Source organism: Colobus angolensis, unplaced genomic scaffold (assembly GCF_000951035.1).
Source record: "Colobus angolensis palliatus isolate OR3802 unplaced genomic scaffold, Cang.pa_1.0 Scaffold91, whole genome shotgun sequence".
Lineage (NCBI taxonomy): Eukaryota > Metazoa > Chordata > Mammalia > Primates > Cercopithecidae > Colobus > Colobus angolensis.
This window is the reverse complement of record NW_012123043.1, coordinates 89,148-112,373: the sequence shown is the minus strand read 5'-3', so window position 1 is coordinate 112,373 and position 23,226 is coordinate 89,148. Positions and strand designations below refer to the sequence as shown.

The window sequence follows — 23,226 nt, the reverse complement described above, 5'->3', positions numbered from 1 at the left end:
CATTTGCTTGGTAGATCTTCCTCCATCCCTTTATTTTGAGCCTATGTGTGTCTCTGCATATGAGATAGGTCTCCTGAAAACAGCACATTGATGAGTCCTGACTCGTTATCCAATTTGCCAGTCTGTGTCCTTTAATTGGGGCTTTTAGCCCATTTACATTTAAGATTAATATTGTTATGTGTGAATTTGATCCAGTCATTATGATGTTAGCTGGTTGTTTTGCTCGTTAGTTGATGCAATTTCTTCCTAGCATCAATCGTCTTTACATTTTGGCATGTTTTTGCAGTGTCTGGTACCGGTTGTTCCTTTCTATGTTTATTGCTTCCTTCAGGAGCTCTTGTAAGGCAGGCCTGGTGGTGACAAAATCTCTCAGCATTTGCTTGTCTGTAAAGGATTTTATTTCTCCTTCACTTATGAAGCTTAGTTTGGCTGGATATGAAATTCTGGGTTGAAAATTTTTTTCTTTAAGAATGTAAAATATTGGCCCCCACTCTCTTCTGGCTTGTAGGGTTTCTGTCAAGAGGTCCACTGTTAGTCTGATGGGCTTCCCTTTGTGGGTAATCCAGCCTTTCTGTCTGGGTGCTCTTGACATTTTTTCCTTCATTTCAACCTTGGTGAATCTGACAATTATGTGTCTTGGGGTTGCTGTTCTCGAGGATTATCTTTGTGATGTTCTCTGTATTTCCTGAATTTGAATGTTGGTGTGCCTTGCTAGGTTGGGGAAGTTCTCCTGGATAATATCCTGAAGAGTGTTTTGCAGCTTGATTCCATTCTCCCTGTCAGCTTCAGGTACACCAATCAGATGTGGATTTGGTCTTTTTATAGTCCCATATTTCTTGGAGGTTTTTTGTTTCTTTTTACTCTTTTTTCTCTAAACTTGTCTTATCACTTTATTTCATTAATTTGACCTTCAATCACTGATATCCTTCTTCCTCTTGATCATATCAGCTATTGAAGTTAATGCATGCATCACAAAGTTCTCATACTGTAGTTTTCAGCTCCATCAGGTCATTTTAGGTCTTCTCTACAGTGCTTATTCTTGTTAGCCATTCATCTAACCTTTTTTCAAGGTTTTTAGCTTCCTTGTGATGGGTTAGAACATGCCTTCCTTAGCTCGGAGGTGTTTGTTATTACCAACCTTCTGAAGCCTTCTGCTGTCAACTCATGAAAGTTATTCTCCGTCCATCTTTGTTCCATTGCTGGCGAGGATCTGTGATCCTTCATAGGAGAAGAGGCACTCTCCTTTTAATTTTCAGCTTTTCTGCTCTAGTTTCTCCCCATCTTTGTGGCTTTATCTACTTTTGGTCTTTGATGTTGGTTACCTACAGATGGAGTTTTGGTGTGCATGTCCTTTTTGTTGATGTTGATGCTGTTCCTTTCTGTTTGTTTGTTTTCCTTTTAACAGTCAGTTCCCTCAGCTTCAGGTCTGTTGAATTTTGCTGGAGGTCCACTCCAGAGCCTGTTTGCCTGGGTATCAATAGTGGAGGCTGCAGAACAGCAAATATTGCAGAACAGCAAATATTGCTGCCTGATCTTCCTCTGGAAGCTTCATCCCAGCGGGGTACCTGCCTGTATGAGGTGTCTGTTGGCCGCTACTGGGAGGTGTCTCCCAGTTAGACTACAGGGGTTCAGGGACCCGCTTGAGGAGGCAGTCTGTCCATTCTCAGAGCTCAAATGCCATGCTGGGAGAACCACTCAGAGCTCAGATGCCAAGCTGGGAGCTCTCTTCAGAGCTGTCTGAGACGTTTAAGTCTGCAGAAGTTTCTGCTGCCTGTTTTTCTGCTATTCTATGCCCATGGAGGTAGAGTCTATATAGGCAGTAGGCCTTGCTGAGATGCAGTGACCTCTGCCGAGTTCGAGCTTCCTGGCCCCTTTAATTACCGACTCAAGCCTCAGCAATGACGGATGCCCCTCCCCTCGCCAGCCTGCTGCCTCACAGGTCAATCTCAGACTGCTGCGCTAGCAGTGAGCAAGGCTCCGTGGGCATGGGACCCACTGAACCAGGCACAGAAGAGACTCTCCTGGTCTGCTGATTGCTAAGACGATGGGAAAAGTGCAGTATTCAAGCAGAAGTGCCCCATTTCTCCAGGTACAGTCTGTCACAGTTTCTCTTGGCTAGGAAAGGGAAATCCCCTGACCCCTTGCACTTCTGGGCGAGGTGATACCCTGCCCTGCTTTGGCTTGCCCTCTGTGGGCTGCACCCACTGTCCAACCAGTCCCAATGAGATGGACCATGTACCTCAGTTGGAAATGCAGAAATCACCCATCTTCTGCATTGATCTCACTGGGAGCTGCAGACTGGAGCTGTTCCTGTTTGGTCATCTTGGAAGCGATCCCTCCTTTAGATTTTTATTCATGTCTCCCTTGTAGCATTTATCCCATGTTATTGTAATTTCTCTTTTTAATATGTAGTTTTCACCTCTCTAAAGTCTTCCCTGAGTGTCTCTCCCCCTCACTAAGTCTGTACTCTTTTTTTTCTGTGCATATATTAGTTTGAACACATTTTATTTGTTTATCCACTCTAACAATTACATATGGATTATTATTTTGTGTCAGGTACTGCTACACCAAGCACTTGAGATTCAGAGATGTGTAGCCTTCTCTTATGAAGCTGATATTTCTAGTGAAGGAAATGGGTTAACAAACAAACAAACAAATAGCAAATAAGAAAAATATCAGTGAGAAAAAAGTTCAGAGTATATGAGACATTGACTGGATGGCCAATTTAGATTGAGTGACCAGAAAAGGCACTACTGAAAAGGTGATATTTAAGCTACGTCTCAAGAAGGAATCAGTTTTGAGATATGAAAAGAAGAACATCATTACAGGTAGAGGGAGTTGCTGTTACAAAGACGCAAAGGAGGGAAAGAACTTGGCATTTTCTAAGATCAGAATAAATGAAATGTGGTCATGGAAAAGAATTGTACTAAATGAGGTTAGAATGGCATAAAAGGGACAGATTATCCAAGGCTTTGAAGGCATAAGGAGTTAACCTTTTATTTGAAATGGAACAGTATGCTATAGGGAAGTTTTAGCTAGGACATGATTGGGTCTGATCTATATTTTATAAAGGTTGCCCAGATTACTATGTTTGAGGAGAGAGAGGTGGCAGAAGTCCAATTATAAGGCTTTTGCAGTTGCCCAGAAGAGAAGAGATGGTGATAGTAAACAAGATGGAGTGAAGCAGGACAGAATTTGTTTATGTTCGTGAGGTAGAATTTTCAACTCTTACTTATGGGTCAGACAGAGTAGAGATAAATAAGAAATCAAAGATAATGCTCATATATGTGTTTTTATATTGATATTTTAAATAACTGTCTTATTCATTTACATAACAAGTTTCTAAATAGATTATGAGCCTTTCTAATACTGGGACCATTTATGATTCCATTCTATATATCCAGTTTCTTGCATAGGACCTTGTCAGTGTTGGGTGCTAAATAAACTTTAGTCAAATCTCCCCTCAACATGTCTTTTATTATTACACATAAAAAATGATCTTGAGTACTCAGATATTTGCATATTACGGTGATAACAACCATAAATAATAAGTAAGGACTCTAAGATTAGGGAGATAGGGAGATTGCTGTTTCATTTCATTATGACCAAAGAGAACACTAAGATAACATAGTACATTTACTAAAGTGTATAAATTATAATATTAGGGTAAAAATCCTCAAGATCATCCACCTCTAATGAAATTACCATTCCATTTGGTAAGCATGCCCTCAATTCTATCAAGTGTTTATGTAATTTTATTGACATAAATTGAAAAATCTTATTCTTGTTTCTTAAGATTATTCTTACCAAGTAATTGAATAAAAATTTATTTGAAAAGTCTCTGGTGGACCTTGGATATCTATATTGTTATTGTGAGGAAACATCTGAGTACTTATTGTTTGATAAAATAAATCCCATATAGTTTTGGAGAGGTTAGATCATTCTCAACTTATCTTTGGTACTTCTTTGGTGACACATTCCCATGTCATATAAGGACAATTCAATAACCATGGTATAGCCTGGTTTAATTTTTTTTATGGGTCTTGCTGTGTTGCCTAGGCTATTCTTGATCTTCTGACCTCAGGTGATCCTCTCATCTCAGCCTCCTAATGGTTTGGGGTTACAGGCATGAACCAGTGTGCCTGAGCATGATTTTTTTGACAAATGAAAATTGTATATACTTATGATATATAACATGATGTTCTGATATTGGAATTTGATTATAGAATTAACATTAATTATGATTGTGGAATGACTAAATCAAGCTAAGTAACATATCAGTTGCCTCATATAATTAACATATTTTATGGTGAGAACATTTAAAATCTACTCTCCTAGCAATCTTCAAGTATATAACACATAGTTATTAACTATATGTTATATTAACTGTACTCTCCACATTGAACAGTAAAATTCCTGAACTTATTATTCCTCTTGTCTAATTAAAATTTTATCTGCTTTACCCCAACCCCTGGTAACTACCATTCTGTTCTCTGCTTCTCTGAGTTTGACTTTTTTAGTTAAATCATGTACTATTTGTCTTTTGATGCCTGGCTTATTTCACTTAGCATAATGTTCTCCAGATTCAATCATCTTGTTGCAATTGACAGGATTTTCTTCTTTGTAAAAGGTTAATAGTGTTCCATTGTGTGTGTGTGTGTGTGTGTATATATATTTTATATATATATATATGCACCACATTTTCTTTTTGAATTCATCCATTCATGGACAGTTAGGTTGATTCCATATATTTGTTATTGTTGAGTAATGCTGTATTGAACACATAATGCAGATGGATCTTCAACATACTGATTTCATTTTCTTTGGATATATTCCTAGAAATGGAATTGCTGGATCATATAATAGTTCTATTTTTAGTTTTTTGAAAAACTTCCATACTGTTTCCCATGATGGTTATACTAATTTACAGTCCCCCCAGTAATGTACAAGGGTTACCTTTAATCCACATCCTGGCCAAAACTTATCTCTTGTCTTTTTGATATCAAAATCCTAACAGGTATGACATGATGCCGCACTGTGGTTTTAATTTGCATTTCTCTGATGATTAGTGATGTTGAACATTTTTTCACTGTTGGCCATTTGTATGTCTTCTTATGATCAATGTTTTTTTTCCAAATATTTTGCACATTTTTAATTGGGTTATTTGTTTTCTTGTTATTAATTTGTTTGAGTTCTTTATATATTTTGGATATCAATTCCTTATCACATATAATTTAAAAATATTTTCTCCCATTGTAGAGATTGTCTCTTCACTCTATTGTTTCCTTTGTGCAATCATGTTTGTCTATTTTTGCTTTTGTTGCCTGTGCTTTTGAAGTCATGATTCAAAATATCTTTGCTCAAACCAGTGTTGAGAAGCTTTTCCCCTGCGTTTTCTTCTTGTAGTTTTATAGTTTCAGGTCTTACGTTTCTAAATCCATTTTGAATTGATTTTTACATATAATCTGAGATAAGTGCCCAATTTTATTCTTCTGCAAATGGATATCCTTCTCCATTTTGTGTTCTTAGCACTTTAGTTGAAGATCAGTTTTTGGGAAATGTATGGATTTATTTCTGGGCTTTCTGTTCTATTCCATATGTCCGTATATCTGTTTTTGTGCTAGTACCGTGCCATTTTGGTTATCATGGCTTCATAGTATATTTTGAGATCAGATAATGTGATGTCTTCTGCTTTGCTCATTTTATTGAAGATTGTTTTGTCTATTTGAGGTCTTTTGTGGTTCCATATGAATTTTAATATAGATTTTTATATTTCTGAGAAAAATTTCTTTGGAATATTGGTAGGAATTACATTGAACTGTAGATCCCTTTGGGTAGTACGGATATTTTAGCAGTGCTAATTCTTTCATCCATGAACACATGAACATGGAATATTTTTCTATTTATTTTTTCATTTTCAGTTTCTTTTATTAGTGTTATAGCTTTCATTGTATAGGTCTTTCACTTCTGTGGTTGATTTTATTCCCAAGTATTTTTGTATGTGATTGTAAATTTAATTGTTATGTTGCTTTCTTTCTGAATAGTTAATTCAAATCTTCTGCACTTTTTTATATGTTGATTGTATATCTTGCTACTTTACTGAATTTGCTTATTAGTTCCTACAGTTTTTTTGGTCAAGTCTTTAGAGTTTTCCACATGTAACAACATGCCATCAGCAAACAATTTCCCTCCTCCCTCACTCTCCCTGCCTGCCTGCCTGCCTGCCTTCCCTCCCTGCCTTCCTTCTCTCCCCTTGTGTCCCCTATTTGGATGCCTTTTATTTCTCTCTCCCTCCCTGCCTGCCTGCCTGCCTTCCCTCCCTGCCTTCCTTCTCTCCCCTTGTGTCCCCTATTTGGATGCCTTTTATTTCTGTTTCCTCATGAATTGCTCTAACTAGGATTTCCACTTCTATGTTTAAAAGAAGTGGTGAGAGTGAGAACTCTTGTCTTGTTCCTTATCTTAGATGAAAAGTTTTTAGCTTTTTACCATTGACTATTATATTAGCTGTGAACTTGTTATATTTTTTCTTTTATTGTGGTGAGATAAGTTATTTTATACATAATTTGTTAAGTGTTTTCATCAGAAGTGTTGATTTTTGTCAAATGTCTTTCTGCATCTTTTGATGTGATCATAAGGTTTTTGCCGTTTATTCTGTTAATGTGGTATATCACATTTATTGATTTGTGAATGTTGAACCATCCTTGCATTCCAGGGATAAATCCCACTTGATCATGGTGGATGATCCTTTTAAAGTACTGTTGAATTTGGTTTGCGGGTATTTTGTTGAGGATTTTTGCATCTATGTTTAAGGGACATTGGATGTAATTCTGTCTCTCTCTTTTCTTTCTTTTTCTTTTTCTTTCTTTCTTTTATTTTTTTTTTTTTTGAGTCTCCTTGTCTGGCTTTGGTGTCAGAGTAATGCTGGCCACATAAAATAACTTTGGAAATATTCTCTCCTTTTCAGTTTTTTTTTGAAGAGTTTGAGGATTGATATTCTTTAAATGTTTGTTAGAATTCAGCAGTGGAGTCATCAGGTCCGGGGTTTTCTTTGATGGAAGATTTTTGACTACTGATTCAATCTCCTTATTATTTGTTAATTCATAATTCAGTTTTGATAGGTTGTATGTTTCTAGGAATTTATTCACTTCTTCTAGGTTATTCAATTTGTTGCTGTATAATTGTTGACTATAGTAGACTCTTATAATTCTTTGTATTTCTGTAGTATTAGTTGAACTGTGTCCTCTTCCATTTCCAATTTTACTGATTTGATCTTTCTTTATTTTTTCTTTAGTTAGACTAGCTAAAGGTTTGTCAGTTTAACTTTTCAGAATCTAATGTTCAGTTTCATTGATCTTTTCTATTGCCTTTCTAGTTTCTATTTCATTTAGTTCTGTTCTAATCTTTATTTACTGTCACTATTTCTGTCTTTATTTACTGTCATTAGTCATTATGATTTACTGTCCCTCTAGGAATAAATGAATGAAGAAATGCACATATGCTTGTTGTTCTTGTTTTCTCTGCTTTGAATATCCTGTCTCTATTTTACATTCCACAACTCAGTCTATTCTTTCTTCAAGACCAAGCTCAGATACACCTTTTCTAGGAATTTTTCTTTTACTTCTCATACTTCTATGAATTTCCCTTCTTTTAGCACCATATGATATTTGTTGGTTTGTTTGGCTCCTTCTTGTGTCGTAGATTCTGTAAAAACAAGGATCGTGTTTTAAGTGTTTTTGTTTCCTAATAGCTGATACATAATAGGCATTTAGCATTATTAAATAAGTAAATGAAAAGTTAATGAGTGGTTCCCTATTATAAGGAATATGCATGAAAATATTTGACAATTTTAGTAGATGAAGAGTTTATGAAAATTAACATAATGAAACTTATCTAAGAGCTGTAGGAAGATTATAGGAGTCAAGTGTTACTGTATTTTAAATAAAATGATATCTACAATTTTAAACTTGGAGTCACATAATGGTGTAGCATGTAGAAGTGGAAATTCTGTGAGATCCTGAGCACATGCTGTGTATTGTGCTGTGATCTACTTTCCCTGACATCATAAGATGTTGAATAAAAGGAGTGGGACCAAAGCAAAATATTTCCTTTTATATTAGCTACAGATTTTTGGAAGATGTTTAAAAACTTTTAACATAAACAGTTGTTATATATTGCTACATTTTCATATTATTCTCTTTCATGATAGTGATTCATGGTATGTAATCTATAGCTAATGTCAGCACATGTATTACTAGTAAATAAAGATTCAACAGTTTTGGAGTATTAAGAAAGATTTGAATTATGAAGAGATGGGAGATGGTAATTGCATCAAGCATATATTTTATAACATGAAAAAATGATAAAATGTAATGTGACATGGGGCAATATAGAGACTTAATGACAGAAAGAAGAAATTTACAAGAGGAGACAGTTTATCAGGATAAAGGATACTTTTTTCCCCCAGTATCTCTTGTTAACTGATTTCAAGTAATATCCTAAATAGTGTTTCTCAGAGTGGGGTCTCAGACTGCTTGCTCTCTTCTGGTAAGACTGACTTACCTGGAGAGCCTGTTAAACATGCATATTTTTGAGTCTCACCTTCAAAACTAATGATTCAAGAGGCCTGGACTAAAGCCCAGAAATACACATTATTAATGAAATGCCATAAAAAGTAAGAACACTAAAATTTAAGAACACTTTTTAAGTATTCTTTACTCATACCTTGGAGATACTGTGGGTTCAGTTCCAGACCACTACAATAAAGTGAATATTGCAATAAAGTGAATCATACAAAGTTTTTTGTTTCCCAGTGCATATAAAAGTTAGGTTTATACTGTCCTATAGTCTATTAAGTGTGCAATAGCATTGTGTCTAAAAAATGTACATACCTTAATTGAAAAATACCTTATTACTAAAATATGGTAATGGTAATCTGAGGTTTTAACAAATTATCATTCTTTTTTGCTGGTGGAAGTTCTTGCCTCAGTATTGATGGCTGCTGAGAGATTAGGGAGGTGGCTCGAGAAGGTTGGGGTGGTTGTCTTGTTCTTAAAATAAGACAGCAACAAAAGTTCCCACATCAATTGATTCCTACTTTCATGAGAGATTTCTGTGTAGCATATGGTGCTATTTGATGGCATTTTATCCACAGTAGAACTTCTTTCAAAATTGGAGTCAATCTTCTCAAACCCTTCTGCTGCTTAACCAACTAAGTTTATGTAATATTCTAAATTCATTATTGTCAACACTCTTCACAGCATCTTCACCAGGAGTAGATTTCATCTCATGAAACGGCTTTCTTTCCTGATCCATAAGAAGTAACTCCTCATGTGTTCAGGTTTTATTATGATATTATAGCAATTTAGTCACATATTCAGGTTTCACTTAGAATTCTGGTTTGCTTGCTATTTCCACCACATCTGCAGTTGCTTCCTCTAAGAAGTCTTGGATCCCTTCAAGCCATCCATGAGAGCTGGTTGGAATCAACTTTTTCCAAACTCCTGTTAATGTTGCTCTTTTGACCTCTTCCTATGGATCATGAATGTTCTTAATGACATCTAGAATAGTACCTCCTTTCTAGAAGGTTTTCAATTTACTTTGCCCAGATTTATTGGAAGAATAACTACCTATGGTAGCTGTACCCTTAATGAAATGTATTTCTTAAATAATAAGACTTGAACGTCAAAATTGCTCCTTGATCCATGGATTGCAGAATGAATATTGTTTTAGCAGGCATGAAAACAACATTAATCTCCTTTTATATCTCTATTAGAGTTTCTTGGGTGGCCAGGTGCATTGTCAGTGAGCAGTCATGTTTTGAAAGGAGTCTTTGTTTCTGCGCAGCAGATCTCAACAGTGGGCTTAGAATGTTCAGTAAAACATGGTATAAGCAGATGTATTGTCATCCAGACTTTGTTTTGTTTATAGAGCACAGCAGAGTAGACTCAGCATAATTCGTAAGGGCCCTAGGATTTTTTAAATGGCAAATGAGCATTGGCTTCAATTAAAGTCACCAGCTGCATTATTGCCTAACCAGGGAATTGGCCTGTCCTTTGAAACTTTGAAGCCTTGAAGCCAGGCATTGACTTCCCTTCTCTAGCTATGAATGTCCTGGATGATATCTTCTTCTGATAGAAGGTTGTTTCATCTTCACTGGGAAATGTGTTGTTTAGCCACTTTCTTCAATGATCTTAGCTAGATCTTTTAGATAACTTGCTACAGCTTCTGCATCAGCATTTACTGCTTTACCATGTACTTTTATGTATAGAAATGGCTTCTTTCCTTAAATCTCATAAACCAATGTCTCCTAGCTTCATAATTTTCTCCTACAGCTTTCTCACGTCTCTCACCCTTCATATAATTGAAGAGACTTAGGACCTTGCTCTGGATTAGGCTTTGGCTTAGGGGAATGTCATGGCTGGTTTGATTTTTTTGTCCAGACCACTCAAACATTCTCCATCTCAGCAATAAGGCTGTTTCACCTTCTTGTCATTCATGTGGGCACAGCAGTAGCACTTTCCATTTCCTTCAAGAACTTTTCCTTTGCATCCACAACTTGGCTAACTGCTTGTTGCAAGAGGCCTGGCTTTCAGGCGGTCTCAGTTTTTGACATGCCTTCCTCACAAGCTTTATCATTTTTAGCTTTTTCACTTGGATGCGTGGAGGTCATTGTAAGGTTATTAATTAGGGAATAGGGAAGCCTGAGGGGAGAGAGAGAGAGAGAGAGATGGGAGAATAACCAATCAGTGGAGCAGTGAGGACACACACAACATTTATCAATTAAGCTTGCTGACTAATGTGGGGATGATTCCTGGTGCCCTAAAACAAATACAATAATTACATTAAAGGTCACTGATCATAGACCACCATAACAACTCTAATCATATAATATAATATAATTCTAATATAATTATAATGAAAAAGTTCGAAATATTTCAAGACTTTCCAAAATATGACACAGGGACACAAAGTAAGCAGATGCTATTGGAAAAATGGCACTGATAGACTGGCTCAATGGAGGGTTGCCACAAACCTTCAGTTTGTAAAAGCTGTCTTTGAAGTGCAGTAAAGTGAAGTTCAGTTAAATGAGATATGCCTGTATCCATTTTATAATAGGCAGTGTTTTGTGTGGGATGCATCAGAGAACAAAGAAGGAAACAATCTCTGACTTTGTGAAGCTTTTATTTCTAATAACAAATTATAATTTTAAAATAATGTTGATCTTCAAAGGTCAGAAGTACTATGGGAAAGTAAACAGAACAGGGTATGGTAAATGGGGACTACCAGAGGTGAGGGTAGGATTACAATGTAAAATAATATAGTCAATGTAGATTTCCTGGAATATGTGTCACTTCAGCAGTATCCTGTGGGGTGGGCAAAAGTGGAAACAGAGAGAAAGAAGATCTAGAAGATTATTGCTATCATCTAGGTGAGAAATTGATGGCAGTGTGGAACTGTTGATTGAAGATATGATGAGATTTGGTCAGAGTATGGGTTTATTTTATAAATAAAGCCAATAGATATTCTGAGGAATTTGATATAAAGATGAGAGAAAGCAGAGTCATGGATGATTCCATGTTATCTCATCTGAGAAACTGGAAGTATTTGTCTCAATTAAAATTAAGATGGGGAAAATTGTGGGCAGAAGATGATTTCATCAAGCAGAACAAGAGTTGAGTTTCAGACATATTAATTCAAGATGTCTACTGAAGATGCAAGCAGGATATTGATTAGGCAAGTGGATGGATAAAGGAGGGGAGAAAACTGTACTGGAGGTATAAATTTTGGAGTCATCAGCATATAGGTAGAATTTAAAGCCATCAGCCTGTAGATTGGGTGAGATTACCAAAGGAAAAAGCATAAATAGAAATGATAAGAAAGTAGCATAAGAGGGCACTAGCAATGGAGGCTATGAAAGAGTGGATGAACAATTAGGTAGACAGAAACCAGAAGAGTACTTCACATTAGCAGCCAACAAGAATACCAAAGAGGGAGGGATCAACACTGTCAAATGCTCATGACAGGCTAATTAAAACAAGGACCTGGAATTGATTACTGGATTTAGTAACCATGGATATATGATGACCTTAGCAAGAGCAATTTTGCTGATGTGGTGAGATAGAAATTGTGATTGAAGCATGAGAGGAGAGGACATAGACACAAAGTACTGACAGCTCTTTTGAATTTTATTGTGAAGAATAGAATAGCACATAACTAGAGAAGTAAGTGAGGTCAAGAGAAGAAGTAACATGTTTGTATGCTGCTGGGAAGATCTAGTTAAGAAATAAAACTATATTCAGAAGAGAGAAGGAAAAATTGTTAGAGAAGTTAGTCTTTACAAGGAGCACAGGCAATTTATTCATAACAGGAGAAAAGACAGTCTGTGAGCACAGATGGAGGAGGTAGGTAAATGTGTGACTTAGAGCTTGTAGAATTTCTCTTTTAATTACTTCAGTTTTCTCTTTTTTGGTGAAATTAGGAAGCAAGATCATCAACTGAAAGAGAATGGGAGAAGTCGTTAAACATTTAAGGAGAAAGAAGATAGGACATTGTGAAATGGGTGGGGAGAGTGAATGGAGTGACTGCAGAGTAAAATAGAATTGCTTGGTATTCAAATCCTATTGGAGGTTGAAGTTTATAAATTTTGAGTGAGAATAGTCATTATGGCTGGTGGGATTTTCTCCTGATACTTGGAGCCTCCCACAGGCCTACTGTGTACGTGTGCCTGTTCCTACTCCAGTGTAGGTATTTACTCTAGCTACTCCCTTTGCCTGGAATCCTCTTCTCCCATTAAACCTCCTCATGGCTTACGACTTGGCTTAAATGCTGTCTTCATGAGACCTACCCTGACCACACTATTTAAAGTGGAAAGTTCCTTGCCCTAGATTTCCTAACTTCCCTTATGCAAGTCTATCTTATTCTCTAACACTCATCACCTTCTCACATACTACATTGTTTGTTATTTCTTATTTCATGCAATAACTCTCTTCCCCTACCTCCACTAAATGTTTAAGCATCACAAGGGCTTGGATTTTTGCCTGCTTCATTTATTCCTGTATTTCAGGTATCTAGAAAAGTGCCTGGAATATAGCATACGTTCAGTTAAATATTCACTGAATAATATAATTAATTAGTTGATTCTTTTGGTCTGGTGATCATAAAGTTCAGCAGACTAAATTCTTTAGCACATTATTTAATGTCAATTGACATATTCTTGAAAGTAGTATTGTTGTCTTATTACAGTTATTTTAGGTTATTAGTTTTAATAATACATTGCACTGAATGGGCTCCTAATACTCTTCATAGTGTTTTTCTGTTCATGATACCACGGTAGTCTAATTTAGTATACAGGAGCCTGATAGTCATCTCATTACCTAATGGCATAAAAATAACAATTTATTTCTGTTCTTTCACATACTTAATTTTCTTGGTTTGAGCTGACCTACCTTAGTTATTCCCACTTATTATAGGCAGTTTGTGTTTATATATAGCTACTAACTGAATGCCTTGCATTTAGCAGGTATCTATAAATATCTGTTGATGTAATTTATTGTAACACTTCAGTATAGTTTTCACTAACCTGTCAAGGTTTACTGAACATTTCTAAGAAGAAATATTTAAATTAGACTACTTATTAAAATTTTAGCCCAGAGCATTATATAGAAAGGCAAATTTTAAAGATTCATGAGAAATTAATTTATTTTTGAAAGCAATTTTTTAGTGTATTTAAATTTTATCTTTAAATTGCTGATTGATTTTTAAAACTATTTTTCTCTAGCTCTTAAGACTTGAATCTATTAGTTACCTCATACCTTTGTACCTAAGAAGGGTTTCTAATGTGAGATAAATTTCTAAGCCATGGTAATGTTTCCTACAGGCTGAAGAAGGAATTTGGGTTTGTAGATTTGTTTATTGTGTCGCTTCAGCACTTCTGCAGCTTTGCTTCAATAATAAGGTTGCCATGTTAGCACAAAAAACAACACTGAATCTTGCTATTTCCTCAGCTTGGCAGAGAATTTTACCACTGCTCCATCTCCCTACTAGAATCTTTTCTATAAAGATTTTTTAAAAAATCAAATATTTCTCTTAGAATGATATTAAAATCCTAAAATTCAATTATTGTCGTAGAGTTTTGATGGAGTGATTACAATTAAATATTTATATAACATATGTCTAGACCACTAAGGGAATTAGAATACTGATAATAGCATAACTTGTTTTAGGATTTTTAGATTCAATGCTGGAAATACACTGGCTGGTAAATAATTAAAGATTTGTAAAAGGCATATGACTTTTCTCTTACAGGACATATACATTCCTACCAGTTTACTGGCAGATATTTTGAAGTGTAATCTGTGACTTTAATCATTTGGAAAGAAGCCTCCTATGGAGTCTACTCTTTATATTACATATTTGAAACATTCATTCTATATTTAATTGTATTTAAAAAATGAATTTGAATAGTGAATGTTAATTTTCATTTAACAATATTACTTACTGAAGTATGTTTAAAGCAACAGATTATTTAAATTGACTCAATGTCCTGTTAGGTGGCTATTTGAAGATAAAAACACCTTTAAAAACCTTAGTGACATCAATATCAAAAAGAAGAGCCAGAAGCAGTTTTGCTGCTTGAAAATATTTATCTTGTAACCTGTCACAGTACTTTAAGATTATGTTATAGCAAGTTTGAAAGGAAACCAGAAAACCTGAGTGCCCTCACCCTGGGAGACATTCCTACAATATAATGGACTGGACTAATTATTAATGATTTCATGTATATTATTTTGATGTAACGGACCCCTGATTGAAAACTAGGGGGTGGCCTCTGGTGTTATGTAACATGTATATTTGTTTTTGTCCATGGTTCCTGGCTCATGACTCCTAAAATCCTTGACATCTCCAAAAGCAAAAAAGATCATGTCATAAGGATTAACAAAATCTGGTTCTTGCAATTGTTGATGATTTAGAGGGAATAATGTCATTGATCTTGAGAATTACATATATTATTATTTAAATCAATTTTATATATTTATAGTTTATAAAATTATAGAATCCATACTATGGGATAACATCTACGAATTTTTGTAAGATTTCCAATTATGTTATTTATGTTTTGGTGTGATTAATTAACATGTTTAGATCTAGATTTTAATTTTTTTCTTTTGGAATAAAAAATATTAAGATTTATATAAAAGCATCATTTAAAGCAAATTCTTACGTTCTTTTAAAAATCTACTTGCAACCTAATTTTATGTTATATCTGTGTCACTTTTATTGTTATTAACAATGTTGTCATTACTTATAATAACAAACTAATTCTTTCAAAACTTATGTCTTCCAATTACCTACAGATATGAGGTTACTAAATGATACAGGTAACTGTTAATCAGGCAACATGTGATAGCACATTATAGAGTCATACCTTTTCCAATAGAGATGATTTTTTATTAGTTCACAATTATTTATCTGCATCAGTAACTAAAAATGTTCTTATCTTTTACTTACTATGAAATGCCCCAGAGTTACTAAAGTGGTATAACCATGAACCAACTCCACTTGGGGGAACAATAGCTGTTATTGAATAAAAATAGAAAAAGGTGTTTGAAAAACTGTTAAATTCAGCATTCTACTCATTAATAACACTTTTCAGTTTATTCCTGGGTGTCTATTTATATGCATCTATATACAATATATGTATGTATATGCATAAAATCAATCTTTTGTTATAAGAACAAACATTTTAATTCATTGTGTACATTGGTGTCTGCCACTGACAGGATTGTTTGCAAAGTCAGTGATAACACATGACATTTTACTGAGTGATTAATTTCCATTGGCTCAAATCACTAGGTTAGTAAGACAAAGTAGTTACTCATACTAAAAAATGCATAATCAGTAAATAGTTTTGGGATTTATCGCTTTTAGACTTGAACTGTTCCACTTATTTCTGAAATGGATGGATTATTTCCAGTAAACACAAAAATGAAAACCTTTTAGCAAGTCTTCTAGTCTTAATCTTTTAGAGCAAATTAAGTCCTTTAAAAGGATGTCTTAGTTTGTTCTATTTGTCAGTAATGTATTACTTTCACTTTATCATTTTGCTTTCACTTTATTTTTTTAGAAAAATTATAACTAGTCCATCAAATTAGATCACTTTGATTTATAATACTGTGTTACAAATGTATGCAAGTCAAATTTTGCGTGCACTTTAAACCACCTTATTTAAAAATTACCATTATATATAGCAAAGATGCCAACATTATATGTTCCTAGCTTTGATCTCAAGATAGAATGAAATGAATTAGTTCTATGCATTATAATTATTTAACTGTAAAACTAGGTAAAAGTGTATGAACTTCAGCATTGTTAAAGTGTACTTCAGTATTTCCACAACATCTCGGTTCAAACTTATGGCAGGTATTTTGCCAGGTATTGAAGATACATACACAAGAAAGACTGATCCTTCCCTCAGGAAGCTCATAAAAATTTGACAGAGATAGAAAAGGTGATGGTACTGCGGGAAGTGGACTTTATTATTTAGCATTTTTTTGGTGTACACAATGCAGACACTTCATAATATTTTAATTAGCTCTTGTAATACCCCATAAGGGATTTTTATTACTCCCATTTTACAGAAGGAGAAATAGTCTTATAGGTGACAAGTGGCCCACGATCATAAAACTAGTAAGTGGCCGAGTTGTGATGCAGGCCTTTTATACTCCACACTCCATGTTGATTTATACTATAGGAAACCTTTTGTATGCCAAGCATAATGAAGATGTGAAAATGGGTAATGTATGGTCCCTGTCCTCAAATAGTTCTAAGTTTTGTGAGAACAACTCGTGTTCTAAAAAAAGTAAGATTCCATTATTTTAGGCTATGTTTATTTAAACCTATCTTATCACAGTTTCACTCAGAAGCATTAGATGATGATAAAAGGATGATTAAACCACATTTTCCCATTAATAGTTGTTTTCATTCATTCATTCATTATTTTAGATTCAGAGATACATGTGTAGGTTTGGTACATGGGTATGTTGCATGATGCTGAGGTTTGGGCTTCTAATAATCCCATATCCCAGATAATGAACATAGTACTCAATAGGTAGTTTTTCAACCTCTGCCCCACTCCCACCTTTCCCCACCATTTGGACTCTCCAGTGTTTATAGTTCCTATCTTTGTGTCCATGTATACCCAATGTTTACTTCCCACTTTTAAGTGAAAACTTGCAGTATTTGGTTTTATTTCTGCATGATTTGCTTAAGATAAATGGCCTCCAGCATCATTTATTAGTTGTAAATGACATGATTTCATTCTTTTTTATGGCCGCACAGTATTCCATGGTGTATATGTACCACATTTTCTTTATCCAATTTGCTGTTAAAAGGCATCTGGGTTGAATCCTTGTCTTTGCTATGTGAATAGTGCTGGGATAAACATACAAATGCAGGTGTCTTTTTGATGGAATGGTTTATTTTCCTTTGGCTATATACCCAATAAGGGGATTGCTGGATCGAATGGTAATTCTATTTTTAGTTCTTTGAGAAATTTCCAAGCTGCTTTTCACAGGGCCTGAACTAATTTGCACTCTCACAGACAGTGCGTAAGTGTTCCCTTTCTCCACAAACTCGTTAACATCTGTTACTTTTTGACTTTTTAATCATAGTCATTCTGACTGGTGTGAGGTGGTATCTCATTGTGGTTTTGATTTGGATCTCTCTGATGATTAGTGATGTTGAGTATTCTTTCATATGTTTCTTGGCCACTTATATCTTCTTTTGAGAAGTGTCTGTTCATGTCCTTTGCCCAATTTTTAATGGAGTTACTTATTTTTTTCTTGTTGGTTTAAGTTTATTATAGATTCTGGATATTATTCCTTTGTTGTATGCATAGTTTGCCAGTATTTTCTCCCATTCTGTAGATTGTCTGTTTACTCCATTGATAGTTTCTTTTTCCATGAAGAAGCTCTTTAGTTTAATTGGGCCCCAATTGTCAATTTTTGGTTTTGTTACATTTACTTTTGAAGACTTAGTCATAAGTTATTTGCCCAGGCCAATGTCTGGAAGGGTATTTCCTAGGTTTTCTTCTAGGAAGAAAGGTTTACAATTTGAGGTCTTACATTTAAGGCTTTAATTCACCTTGAGTTAATTTTTTTATGCCTTGAAATGTAGGACTCCAGTTTCATTCTTCTGCATATGGTTAGCCAGTTTTCCTGGCACGTATATTGAATAGGGTGTCTTTCCCCATTATTTATTTTTGTCAGTTTTGTTAAAGATCAGTTGGTTGTAGGTGTGCAGCTTTATTTCAGGGGTCTCTATTCTGTTCCCTTGGTCTGGGTAAATCACATTTTGAATGTGAATCTGTTGATTCATTTTCTATTCTTTCTTCCCTTTTTCTGTGAGAGATTTTTGTATCAAAGTCTTATAACTGGTGTGACTTATTGCTATTATCTTCCTCCCCCTCCAACACTTTTTTTTGTTTGTTTGTTTGAGACAGAGTCTTGCTGTCTTGCCAGGCTGGAATGCAGTGGTGCAATCTTGGCTCACTGCAACCTCTACCTCCCAGGTTCAAGCGATTCTTCTGCCTCAGCCTCCTGAGTAGCTGGGACTGCAGGCATGTGCCACCATGCCCAGCGCATATATATATAATATGTAAACAAATATATATATTTGTTTGTTTGTTTGTTTTTGGAGATGGAATCTTGCTCAGTCGCCCAGGCTGGAGTGCAGTGGCACAATCTTGGCTCACTGAAAGCTCCACCTCCCAGATTCACACCATTCTCCTGCCTCAGCCTCCCCAGTAGCTAGGACTACAGGCACCTGCCATCACGCCTGGTTAATTTTTTTGTATTTTTAGTAGAGATGGGGTTTTACCATGTTAGCCAGGATGGTATGGATCTCCTGACCTCGTGATCTGCCTGCCTCGGCCTCCCAAAGTGCTAGGATTACAGGTGTGAGCCACCATGCCCAGCCTATTAATTTTCTTAAATTGCTGCTGAGGAATACTGGATTGTCCTGTACAACTCATCTCAATTAGTTTTGTTCATTAACTGTTCAAACAGAAAACCAGGGAAGTACCTGAGTTTTTTTTTTTTTTTTTAAGACCAGCTACTTTATTTTAGTCCAGGTAAAATTTAAATTTCTAGGGTAAAAAATTATGGTCGGGATTAGGTAGTTTTTGGATGCAACTGAGCATTTTAATCTGTCTTCAAGTCCTCCTTGCAAAAAGCATGTAAATCTTTCCTATGTTATCCCCTGCCTCTTAAGCAAGGAAGACTTAAAGATACTTCATCATCATTATGGATGGAGTAAACCACAACGTATCAAATTCTAGGTGCCACAAATCAACAAAATAAAAGGTAACCAAGTGCTAGTAATATGTGTGTATGTGCGCGTGTGTGTACGTGTGTGTGTATGTGTGTGTGTGTGTGTGTATGTAGAATCATTGATTTTCACCTTGGGTTGGTCATATAAAAATACCCAGGATACTTTTCAAATGCAACATTAATACCGTGAGATTCTGATATGCTGTGTATGTTGGAACAGGTAAGGACTGGAGCAGAACAGGCAATGGAAGATAGTCTCCAGGGTATTTGGATTTCTGCACTTTGAAAATGATCTTCAGGTGCTTTTGATAGTTTCAGTTTCCCACTCTTCCAACCTCTTTTTTAAGAACACTGAAAAATATCGCCTAAAATAACCTCATGCATATCAAGTCAATATGCATTTACCTCAACTGTATTTAACTTACTAATCATAATTCTTATCATTCAGTGAGCACATATGCCAGGAACTATGAAAGTTGTATTGATTTTATTGTAGATGGTTGAAATTATTTGGTGCTCTATTATACATTAGATATAATAGTTTAGACAAGTAGTGTTTTACTGAATGAAGTTAATAAGCTGAAAAAAGGTAATGTCTAGTATCTCACAGATACTTGCTGTGTCACATTTCCTAGGTTAATCTAATTTGTTGTTTGCAGCAACACCATGAGGGCAGGTACTGGGAAAACAGGCCTGGCTGGGGAAGACAGAGCCCCTTGGGTAAATGGCTTGGCAAGGCAATAGTACCTTTGTACAAACCCCTCTGCAGAGATTGTGCATTGAGTAACCTATCCAGAGCCTATGACCTTTACTACTGCACTTTGCTATTTTTTACTAATAAGTTAGATTTAGAGTCTTTGCTGTACATTTGTGATTTAATTAATTAGCAACTGTTTATTGAGCACCTATTCTTTCCATTGTTTGAGAATTTTTGTTTGTGTGTATATATACACCATATATGTGTAATTTATAGAAGAGTCTATTATTAATGTTTTTGATGTAAGTAAAAATCTAACCTTATAAAATAAATGTAAAATTAACATTTTATTGGATAACATTTTATTTGATACATTTTATTTGACACTTTTTAATTTTAGTTTATCGATGGTCGACTGGCAAAACTAAATGCAGGAAGGGGTTTCTCTGATGTATTTGAAGAAGAGATCACTTCAGGTGGCTTTTGTGGAGGTAAAGACAAGTTACAATATGATTATCCATTTTCTCAATAACAGTTATCTCAGTCTTTGCACTTGTGTCTGATAAAACCTATTTCATGAACAACTAATTATTTTCTCCTAAATATGTAATGTCTTAAATACATTTTTTTCATCTTATAAAATATATGGTATTAGTTTATTTTGCCTGATATCTGTTACTCAAGGCATTAAGTTGGCTTCATGAATTGATAGCTGTTGGCCTGGATAATCTCTTAATATTGATGGAAATCAGTAATACAGAAATCCAGTCAATTCATATCTTCCTGTCTTTCCTTCCGAATAGTAGTATTCTCTGCTAGAAAACTACTAGTGATGGTTATTACTGAGTACGAATTTAAGAACTGAAGTTACGATTGGTAATGCAATCCAAAAAGAAAGGTCTGAACACCAAAATTCTTTCTACATATTTAAGTAACTATATTATTATCTAGATATCTTTACCTTTTTTACTTTAGAGATCACTGCAGCATTAGGAAAGGTTCCAGTTTACCGTTCCATAAATACAATCAATCCTTCTAGTGTAAATGTTCAAATAATGTTATAATTATCTCGGCAATTAGTAATTTACAAACTGATATTTTTGCATGATTGCTGTGGTGTATAGTCTTGACTTGCAGAGCATTTTGCTTGAGTCCTTGAAATGTCCTGTTCATTCACTGAGTATTTGCTGAGTGCTTACAATGTATTAGGCACTGTTCTAAATATTAGGTGTACTAAATAAACAAAAATCCCTGTATTCTATATCTTAGTGTGTTAATTTTTGACCTGGTATAATAGCAATTTTTAAAACTTCTTTGTATGTTTGTTTTGAGGGAAAAAAATTTCAGTCTACGTGTAAATAAATAGATGCTGGAATTGAGAAATGAAACATGAAAGACAAAACGTAATAGGTACTCCTCTACACATTCCACAAAATTTAACGTTATTTTTAAGATTCATTTTCCCATCATGAAAATATAGAAACCATTGAGATAATTGGTTCATTAAAGGAGGTACAAATGAACTCAGTAGTTGTGGAACTTATCTGATATAAGTATAGCATTTCATTGAAAGCATTTAGCTTGGGGAAAAGTTAGTTTGCTTGACTCAGCAAGGAAGCTGAATGTAGAATCATTCAGCTCCTTGCTTCCCTCAGTTCATGGGTAAAAATTTAGCTTCAATGGAACTTTTGTGTTAAAATAAGACTTTTTTGCTTCTCAATTCAGACAAGCAAAATATTGTCAGCTCATGGACAAGTTCCTCGAGGCATCTCTTCAGTATTTACATAACTGCTGTCTCATTATCTTTATGACCCGTGGGGCTAGTAGCTTTTATAGAATTGAAGATGACATTTTGTGACAATAAGAGGCTAGAACTATAATCCTTTTGTACAGTTAAATTCTGTAATCTTAACCATTGGTCCAGGTACCTCTGTAATAGAGTATAGATAGGTGACTTTTCTGGTGGGAGGGCCCACTAAAATTTTTCATGAAAAGCCTTATTGTTTAAAAAAGATTAGGAGAATATGATTACCAATTAGTATCTGACTTAGAAACTGCTGCATTTTCAATACAACTTAATGCCCACTACTTTGTTGTTCTTTATTAAAATGAAAAGGTTTTGAACTCTTATTTTAATTTGAGAGAGCCAGTACTTATCTAAAAGGAAAGCCTAATTTGACAAATATTAATTCCAGTGAGTACAGCAAGAAAGTTCCTTAGAAATTTGTGCCTATCAAGCATTATTTTTAAATTATTCTATGTTGTGTTATAGATACATAGACTTTTTTTGTAGATGAAAATAAACTCAAATGTGTTAGAATTTGAAATAAAAAGATGACTAATATAATAAAAATTCGCAGTGTTCTACTAATGTTCTATTAATTACTACTAGTAGTAATTAACTAGTAGTAACTAGTTCTACTAGTGTTCTATTAATTAGAAGATCTCCATCTAGCTAGGTGTGTGTGTGTGTGTGTGTGTGTGTGTGTGTGTGTGTGTGTCTTTACAAAATGGTTCCTAGAGGTCAGTTCCAAACATTTGTCATTCACACTACCCTTGTGAGAAAGAAGAATATGTTGATGTCATGAAATCAACCTATGCTTCAAAGAAGTAAACTGATCTAACATTGTTGTTTCTCTCCTGATAATAGTAATATAATAATTGCTTATATTTATTGAGCACTAATATGTGGCAGAAACTCTCCCTAGAGCTCTACAAATATTATCTCATTTAATCCTCACAAAACCCAAGGAGATACTTTCATTACCTCATTTTTATTGAGTATTCAGCTCAATAATTCACTCAAGGTCACACAACCAGTAGTGGCCAGAGTCTCAATTCCACATGTGTCTGACTTCAAAGATATCTTGTTCTTTATAGTAGATTTTCTTAATGCAAAAACATTCAGTAAACAAGAGTAATGCTTAACCCTTTCCTACTCTGATTGAATCAAAGCAAAATTCTCATCTCTTTTGAATTTCTTGTAGATTTTTTTATACATAAAGTCCTAGAAAGACCACTGTGGCAGAAATTAACATTAAAACTAAGAAAAAATTATGTTCCTTTAAGCAAAAATAACTAGGAAATTTCAGAGAAACATATATTTTCTCCTCTTTATCATTGCAATAGTCGTTTATACACTATTTTTGTTAATGCTGATGGTTATGATAAAATGAATATGAATATGATGGAGCTTTATCA

At 34.8% G+C, this 23,226-nt stretch overlaps 1 protein-coding gene across 1 annotated transcript in view; it reads left to right on the top strand.

The window, feature by feature from the left end:
- DENND1B (DENN/MADD domain containing 1B) overlaps window positions 1-23,226 on the top strand; it is a 273,857-nt gene that overhangs the window by 213,475 nt on the left and 37,156 nt on the right. Inside the window, exon 14 of the mRNA XM_011931685.1 lies at window positions 20,426-20,526. Within this exon, the coding sequence (XP_011787075.1) occupies window positions 20,426-20,526 (101 nt within the window). The remainder of the gene's footprint in view (window positions 1-20,425; window positions 20,527-23,226) is intronic.